This window comes from Palaemon carinicauda, chromosome 45 (genome assembly GCF_036898095.1).
Source record: "Palaemon carinicauda isolate YSFRI2023 chromosome 45, ASM3689809v2, whole genome shotgun sequence".
Lineage (NCBI taxonomy): Eukaryota > Metazoa > Arthropoda > Malacostraca > Decapoda > Palaemonidae > Palaemon > Palaemon carinicauda.
The window spans coordinates 31,322,515-31,332,387 of record NC_090769.1 but is presented as its reverse complement, the minus strand read 5'-3'; the positions used below and the strand labels follow the sequence as shown (position 1 = coordinate 31,332,387).

At 32.5% G+C, this 9,873-nt stretch overlaps 1 protein-coding gene across 1 annotated transcript; it reads left to right on the top strand.

The window, feature by feature from the left end:
• The first annotated feature begins 1,582 nt into the window (after positions 1-1,582).
• On the top strand, positions 1,583-2,713 carry LOC137634877 (uncharacterized). The gene has a single exon (XM_068367427.1). The coding sequence runs from the start codon at positions 1,583-1,585 to the stop codon at positions 2,711-2,713; it is 1,131 nt and encodes a 376-aa protein (XP_068223528.1).
• The last annotated feature ends 7,160 nt before the right edge of the window (positions 2,714-9,873 follow it).

Below are 9,873 nucleotides of genomic sequence, written 5' to 3'. Positions count from 1 at the left end.
TTAAAGACCTTTATACACTTACGTATGTACATCTTATTATTCTAAAGAACAAACATTTCAATGAAGGGGAACGTCTGTTCGAGTGATTTTCAATGTTACGTCACAAGTGTTACTTTCAAAATTGAGATTAGTGGGTGGCATGTGAGGAAGTAATCCTGCATTTCGTGTACATTAGTCATTAGTCATTCTAATGTTTCCGATTATAAACTTATGATAACATAGATTTTACATCTGATAACTATATCCTTTGTTGGCATTTGTTATCACGTTATTTGCATTCTTTATATATGAGAAAGGAATTTACCTTTCTAATAATTAGCCGGATATCACTTACGTTATTTGTAATCCCTTATCATATTTCCTAAAAAGTGGAGTATATATTACTGATATAATTTTTATTAAGTAGAATCCAAGTGACTAAAATTTTGAATCGCAAAATTCCATCTCGTATATGAAGAGAATATCAAGTTGAATTTTATTATTACTATTTTGATTGCTATTTTTCTTGTACATAATGTGTAAGAATCACCTTAAAATAATTACTATTTTATTTTTGTTTTTTAAATACATTATTATTATTATTATTATTATTATTATTATTATTATTATTATTATTATTATTATCATTATTATTATTATTATTATTATTATTATTATTATTATTATCAAATGCTAAGCTACAACCCTAGTTGGAAAAGCAAGATGCTATAAGCCCAGGGGCCCCAACAGGGAAAATAGCCACGTAAGGAAAGGAAATAATAAAAATTTAAATATTTCAAGAATAGTAACAACATTAAAATAAATATTTCCTATATAAACTATAAAAACTTTAACAAAACAAGAGGAAGAGAAATCAAATAAGACAGTGTGTCCGAGTGTACCCTCAAGCATAAACACTTAATCACAAATGTAAAAATATACAGTTCAATTAAAATAAGATATTCTAAACATTTCCTGAATGAAGAGGTGGTTCAAGTGAAACAATTTCGTAACCTTAAAGAACAGAGATGATTGACAAATATTGGGAGACAATAAATTACTCGAATTGGTTCATCGATGGGTCTTTTTTTAAATAAAATATTTCCGGAGATAAATGGTATATTGAATGGCTATTTAATTTGTCTAATATCTATCAGAAACAGCATATATGGAAGTTTTTACATTGTCAAAGGCTGCTATATTAAGAAGGAAAATGTACAGTTTGAAATTAACGTCATTTTCGAATGCTAAGTAAAAGGCTGTTTTATAAATCCAAATGAAATGATTAGACGTCCTTCGATGCGCAAATCAAAAGAATTACTTTTGAGTGAATGTAAATTCGTCGGGCGACCGACAACTGAGCGGCGAATCAGTAGTGAGAGTATTCTGAAAGAGCGACAAAATATACTATTAAAAGAGCGGACGACCTGACTGCCTCATTATCCTCCCACCTCCCACCCCTACCCCCTACTTCGTTCCGGGGTCAGCCAGTTAACCTTGTCGGTGACCTCCATACAACTGGTCAGTGTGTCTGGTGATTCCACCCAGTACAGTCAAGTCGTGCCAACATGGAGTTCACCATTACAGAAAAGCAAGTGATGACATGACAGCAAGGCCGGCAAAAATAATTAGGACAGAACTTTGTAAAGTTACGGAAAATAATCTGCAGTCTGGTGATCTGAAATGTCTGGCACAATCAATATACCGTGAAAGAAGGAAGCAATATCCTGTTTTACCTAAAAATCGTGAGGAAGTTCATCAAGCGCTTGAATCCATGAATACCACCACCAGCAAAGGCGAAGAGTTCGTGTTGGAAAATAACCCAGACACAGGCATTGTTATCCTGTCATGTACAACAAATCTGGAATTTCTGGTAACTTCTGCAGAGGAGATTTTTATTGACGGGACCTTTAAGAGTTGCCCAAAATATTTTTATCAACTGTACTCTATCCATGGCCTATGTAATGGCCACTATATTCCTTTAGTATATGTTCTTTTACCAGGTAAATCGGAGGAGATTTACCGAACCATGTGGAAATGCTTACATGATATTTGTGTATCAAAAAATCTGCAACTGCAACCCTCTGTAATACACGTGGATTTTGAATTCCCCATACTCACTATCCTGAAAGGAACTTTTCCGGATGCAATAATCAAATGCTGTAGATTCCATTTAGGGCAGGCGTGGTGGAGGAAAATCCAAAACCTTGGCTTAAGTAAAGAATACAAAGACAAGAACAGTGACATAGGACAGTGGTTAAAGCTATCTTATGGTCTCCATTTCATTGATCCTGCTGATATTGAAGACTGCTTTATTGAGGAACTGGTGTCATGCGCACCACAGAAAGAAAAATGTACTAATTATGCAGACTATCTCGTTGATAACTATGTCACACCTCATTCCAAGTTTCCACCAGTGCTTTGGGCTGAAGTACCCTCTAACGACAAACGCACAAACAATGCGGCTGAATCCTTTCATGCGCATTTCAACGCACAATTTTACAAAGCTCACCCAACCATCTTCATCTTCATGGATGTAGTCAAGAAGCTCCAAGCAACAACGTACTTGAAAATCAGAAGTACCGGCATGCCAGCTGTCCCAAAGAAAGTGGATAAAGAGAAGTGTGAATATGCCATAACTCAGTTCGCCAAGTACAAGTCGCAGGATATTAACCGACGTCAATATTTACAATCTATGGGTTGCAGTTTCATGGCAAGAACTGATTTGATGTGAACGGAAGATATGATGTGAACACACTTAAGTGACGAAAATACGATCTGAACACATTTAAGTGACGAAGATATGATATGAACCTTTAAAACCTTTAAAACCGCTTTAAAACAAAATATTTTTCCTGCTCAAAAGCCTACTTCTACCTCCCCGTGGTGAGCAGGGGGCAACAGGTATTTACATCTGGCTAACGGAAGAGGTAATTAAGACGCTCATCTGTTGTAAAATGTTGCCGCTCTTTTAACATATAGTTTCGCTCTTTTGTGAAACTCCGAATTCGTCGAAGGGAAGAGTCGTTTGTGGTACCTTAGTCTTGACAAAGTCACCTGAGCAAACACCCCTGTATAATTGTTGACGTTTACTTAATTAGTAATAATAATAATACCCTTCGGTATTCAATATCAAGAATTATTTTTGGCGTACTTTTTGAAATTGTGAAATTTTGTCTTTAGAAGGATTGTAAATTAGTCACGAAGAATTTAGAATATTGCGTCATAGGGTTTCATGTCATAGATCTGAAATAATATATATATATATATATATATATATATATATATATATATATATATATATATATATATATATATATATATATATATATATATATATATATATATATATATATATATATATATATATATATATATATATATAATTGTTGATGCTTACTAAATTAGTACAATCTTTTAGGACTCAAATCTAGATGAGTTTAATTGTCATTTATGACAGATTTCCTAAATCAAGTATGATCCATTCTTGGTAAAATTACTTATTCTCGTGAACATCTCGGCATCTAGGGCTCTGCGTAGATATGAGCTACTAATAAGGGTGATGCTTGTTCAAGCCCAGACTGTTAACATAAAGACATATTTGACCTTTGAAAATTGTGTGTGTGTGTGTGAGTGTGGTGTGTATATACATATCATTCCCTCTAACACATAAAAATATGAACCTCTCATATTTTTGTCATAAGAGTTGAGTATCATAAGCTTTACCACGCCAAGCACATACACAAACATACGTATTTAAACACATTCATCGCACAAGCATATAGTAAGTGATACAGTTTTTGCGGATCATGGTTTGCTCCCGATCTGAGGCCCTCCAGTTCTCCCAGGTGTTAACGAGTACCAGAGATTGATGGTGTCAATGGACAGGATGTTTGGTCTAGCTATCTTATTCCAGAAGACTACCTGTGAAACCAGAATGACGTACATCTTGTTTTGACCCTAACCCTTGTAAGACAGAAAAAGTATATTTTCAAATGCGGTATAACACACACACGCATACACACAAACACACACATAAACACACACACACATACACACACACACACACACACATATATATATATATATATATATATATATATATATATATATATATATGTGTGTGTGTGTGTGTGTGTGTATCTTTGTGCTTGTGTTTGTGTATGGGTATACGTATTAAAATATACCTATTTTTATGTGCCTATATATAATTATATATAAACACAAACACACACACACACACACATATATATATATAAATATATATATATATATATATATATATATATATATATATATATATATATATGTGTGTGTGTGTGTGTGTGTGTGTGTGTGTGTGTATTAGTCGTAAATCTGTAAACTTGACATTGACAATTTTTATTCCTACAAAAAATCTTCGAATATATGCTTAGGTCATCTCAAAATGATCTGGCATTTATGAATTTCGATGAGTCTCTACAGCTTACAGTGTAAGAGACATTACAAAACTCGTTTTGTAAATTCCAAAAACTGAGATGAAATTTTTTAAGTAAGAGAGGATATCACACGTACAACATATATTTTCTGCTTACCGTCAAAGAAAAGTTCTACATGTTTTTATTTGTAATTTTTATCTTTAATACCATCTAATCAAATTAGTAAGAAAAGATAGATTATGTACACTAGTTGATTTATTTCTATCAAGGCTGAACCATTGTGTCCTTTAGGGATTTGAATAAACTTTATACAGGAGTAGCTTCATATATAAATAACTTTGAAAGTAAGCATTTTGATTATGAAAACAATCGAAAATAAAAAAAAAATAAAAATTCTGTATTTTTCGGGATGGGAGAGGAATAAATAGACCCCAGAAATACCTAAACTAACCGTGATGATAAGATATGAATATCTGCAGCTAAAACAACAATTGAAAGAATAATTCTCAATGATGCTAGTACAGTGATAACGCGAGCACCTAGCATTCACATGGTAGAAGATCGATCCCAGCCAGGGACCGTGAGTATAAGCTGTTTACCGGGGAGGCCACTGCTGTGTTTTGGGTACCACAGTAGGGCGTTGGGTTTGCCCACCTGACGTTCTGGTGAGCATCTATTCTGATGAAACTGGAACTGAAACCAGCTACCTTTACCTTTGCTACGGTTGTTAACATGATGAAAAGTGAGGAAGATGGTAAAATTTATTAAGCATGATAAATGCAGTAAAATTTAAGATTTACAAAGTTGAAGGTTGATATCATAAACGCATGCATAAGGCTCGTGTGGTTGAAAATCCCTTTTATATTGCATTTCTCGTAATAATACTTGGTAATGGTAGAAGAGACTCTTTAGCTATGGTAAGCATCTTTTCTAGGAGGACACTCCAAAATCAAACCATCGTTCTCTAGTCACAGGTAGTGTCATAGCCTCTATACCATGGTCTTCCACTGTCTTGGGTTAGAGATCTCTTGCTTAAGGGTACACTTAGGCAGGCTGCTCTGTTTTGTATCTCTTCCTCTTACTTTGTTAAAGGTTTTATAGTTTATTTATGAAATGTTTATTTTAATGTTATTGTTCTTAAAATATTTTATTTTTCCATGTTTCCTTTCCTTACTGAGCTATTTTCTCTGTTGGAGCCCCTGGGCTTGTATTATCTTGATTTTCAACTAGGATTGTAGATAAGCAAATAATAATAATAATAATAATAATAATAATAATAATAATAATAATAATAATAATAATAATAATAATAATAATAAGGATGCTGAGGTTGGTTTCACTGCGACAGATATGAGACAAAAGCGACCGACGAATGCTGTACAAACTCGAGGTTGAGAAATGTCAGATGTCGCTGTTGGAATTCTTTGAAATCGTAATTTCTAATTAAAACCATTAAGAAAGTATTCTTATAGACACGTGAAAACAGGAATAAACTGGTATTCATAAGTGACATCTCCGTGAGTAATAGAAATGATATTTGAGATTTGTAATTACTGCATGAACAGAGAAACAAACATAATTACCAAGAAATATTCTTTCAATTACATAATCTAAATGTTGTAAATATATAAATCTAAATCAAGACTTTGATAACAAGAGAAAGTGAAATAGCAAATACTTCATAGAATAATGTTTGAACTAAAGATTATTTTAGCAAGGGATAAACTGAATTGTAAAAATACAATATTTATCATCGGTCCCGTAATGACTGACAAAAGATGGTAGATGAATTATATATATCAAATTTAATCAAACACCATAACATAAATAGTTATATTTTTAACAAAGTATTATGGAATTTCTTATTCATATAAGACCAATCTTAGAGATAGAGTCCTAGCCTTGCGTCCGTTGCATCCATAGTTGGATCCCATCCTACTTTCCCCTATTGCGTTAAAATCTTCAAAATAATTGAAAATGGTTGACATAAAGGTTATCTCTCCCACAGAATTATAGAATCCATTATATACTATATACAATTTTTATTTTTAATGAGGCAGATTTGCATCGACTCGCAGCGATGCCCTTTTAACTCGGAAAAGTTTCCTGCTATCTGATTGGTTAGAATTATCTTGTCCAGCCAATCAGCGATCAGGAAACTTTTCCGAGCTAAAAGGGCACCCCGGCGAGTCGGTGCAAATCTGCCTCAATAAAAAGAATTGACTATAGTAATTGTGCCAGAAGCCTAAATATTATTCGAAAGGCTTCAAATGCTCGTTTTTTTTTCTACTAATATTGCTGGGGTATAATTCTTTTATTTTGATGGCTGCAAACAATCATGGATCATCATCTTCTAGATAAGATTATGTGGAATATTGCTTTCTCTATGGAAAATAGTATTTAGGTCACATAACAGAAGTTTGTTTTTAATACTTAAATTCTGCCATAGCGTTTATAATGATTGTCCTTACCAGCCTCTCTCTCTCTCTCTCTCTCTCTCTCTCTCTCTCTCTCTCTCTCTCTCTCTCTCTCTCTCTCTCTCTCTCTCTCTCTCTCTCTCTCCCTCTCTCTCTCTCTCCATATTGCTGTACATAGGCCATATCAGAGGTTTCTTAAGAGGGTTCAGTTATTTCCTTCATACTTCCATTTCTTACTTATTTGGGAAAAATAATTAAAATAGACTACATATGAATCCTCCACTGTTTTAGACATTTGACTATGGTCCATGTAGACATCGCCCAACGAGTTAACTACTGCACTGCAATTATCCAGTGACTACTTTCCTCTTGGTAAATGTAGGAAAGACTCTTTAGGTATGGTAAGCAGCTTCCCTAGGAGAAGGACACTCCAAAATTAAGACATTGTTCTCTAGTATTGGGTAGTGTCATAGCCTCTGTACCATGGTCTTCCACTGTCTTGGGTTGGAGTTCTCTTACTTGAGGTTACAATTGGGCACACCACTCTTCTTATTTCTCTTAATCTTGTTTTTTAGAATTTTTATAGTTTATATATGAAAGATTTATTCTAATATTATTGTTCTTAAAATGTTTTAATTGTTCATTACTTTTCCTTTAATTTATTTATTTCGCCTTTTCCTTTCTTCACTGGGCTATTTTCCCTGTTGGAGCCCTTGGGCTTAGAGCATCCTGCTTTTCCAACTAGGGTTGTAGCTTAGCAAGTGATAATAATAATAATAATAATAATAATAATAATAATAATAATAATAATAATAATAATAATAATAATCTGTTATTCTTGAAAATTCTGGACTTTCTGATAATAATAATAATAAATAATAATAATAATAATAATAATAATAATAATAATAATAATAATAATAATAATAATAATAATAATAATAATAATAATCTGTAATTCTTGAAAATTCTGGACTTTCTAAATAAGACTTTATCAAGGCTAAGATAGTTATAAGCAACAAACCAGCTGATAAGATAAGAAAAAAAAAAGAGTTGAGTAACAGGAGACATTGAAGTGACTCATTCCTTTCCTTTATTCTGTCGAGAGCAATGAGATGAATGAATGAGTAAATGCTGAGTTCTCACCACTTCCTGAGGGCAACCGTGACTCATGAGTTTTCAAAATTTGATTTTTTATGCTCTGTCGGTCAAAAAAGAAAGTGAATGGATGAATCAAGATTATTTACTCGAAAAAGACTCAGTGGAAGTTGTTCATTCTAGAATTTTTTATTTACATTTTTTTTTTACATTTAAAGGAAAAGGATTAAACGGTCTAGGATTATCTTTATTTCGTTTATCTAATTTTATATCATAAATTTTTATTCTTTATCTGGATAGTAGATTGAGATGGAGGGAAACTGTTCCATTGTGATTAGCTCAGTTTTATATCTTTTTCATGCATTGCTTTTTGATTTCGTAATTTTCTCGTTTATTTATGCTTCCGTTAATTTGTGATTACAATTTTTTTTTTTTTTTTTTTTTTTTTTTTTTTTTTTTTTTTTTTTTTTTAAGAACAGAACAGAAGCAGGAGAAAAGCCACCAAAATCTTACTCAGTCATGTAATGTCTAGTTCTTTGAAGGTAGATTGCTTAATAGCTTTTCCCAAATGATTTCAGATTTTCATTCTGTACGCACATTGATGTAGTTTTCATACTTTCATAAATGATATGCCGAAACTGTTCTCTGCTTATATACACAGTTACTTGTATTTAATTTTTGTTGATCAAGTTTAAAAAAGTTTTATGGAATCAATTGTTAGAAAGTTGAGCTAAACATCAACTACTTTTATTGCGGGGTTTTAAAGATATTCCTGTATCGTATATAATCACGAACTAAAAACTAAAAGTAACAATAGTAACATTTGACAAATAACAACATCATATCATTCAACCGTGTTTTATTGAGTCAATCACACTGTATCAATGAAATAACTGATGTTCTGAAAATTTTGGTTCAAGTTTACTTGATAATAAGAACAGAATAATCAAGTATTCCTTTTAATTAAGATAAAACGAAAGGGCAACAGATCCTTCAATAGAATGTATAATTACATGGACAGTCCGTATAAGAGAAAGTTTACTGATGTTGATTGCAAATGCCTAAACAATTTTGTCATCTGCTTTTCAGTGTAGGAGGTACCTTTCATTGCGATATCTGTAGAAGGTTACTAATTTTGAACTAGGATATGGGATCAACAACCTCTTTCTACGTTACAAGTATCCTACAAATCTAAAGGCATGTACAGGACTATAATACTATTGTAGAATATAGTTTCTATCCACTCTAGGTGAAAATCCTTACATCTACTGCTGCCTTTCTGGACGGCAGGTTGATTCTGGCGTTACAATCACACCTCCTAGTCAATGAGCAATCAGGCATTTCTGTATTTATAGTTTATGTAACAAATATTTATTTTAATGCTGTTACTGTTCTTAAAATATTTCATTCTTCCTTATATCCTTTCCTCGCTAGGCTATTTTCCCTGTCGAAGCCCGTAGGCTTATAGCATCCTGCTTTTCTAACTAAGGTTGAAGCTTAGCAAGTAATAATAATAATAATAATGATAATAATAATAATAATGATAATAATAATAATAAAGACACATCCCCCTCTTCCCTGTGCTTAACATATAAATAAATGCATTATTTGATCTTTAGAGTATTATTGGGTGTAAGAGTAGTGATTATGTGCTAGAAGAGAGACTAAGTTAACATTTTGAACACTATTTATAAATCTTAATTATACATTTTTCGTTGTCGTACCATGTTATCCTATACACTGTCAAGAACACAAACGCTATTTTTCTACATAGTGGAAACATGACTGACTTTATAACTAAATGCTTGGATATTTTACTTTCATCCTGTAAATACAAGAGATTAAATCAAACTTTTTAAATAGAACAGTAGGACAATCATGAGTCAGCCATATCCTGCAAATCGAATCTTGGAAAGATACCAACACACTTAGCACTACCAACTGTGTTTTCAAAGGGTCAT

Bases quoted from the DNA above. Each gene is read 5' to 3' on its own strand.
- LOC137634877 (XM_068367427.1), top strand. From the start codon at position 1,583: ATGACAGCAAGGCCGGCAAAAATAATTAGGACAGAACTTTGTAAAGTT.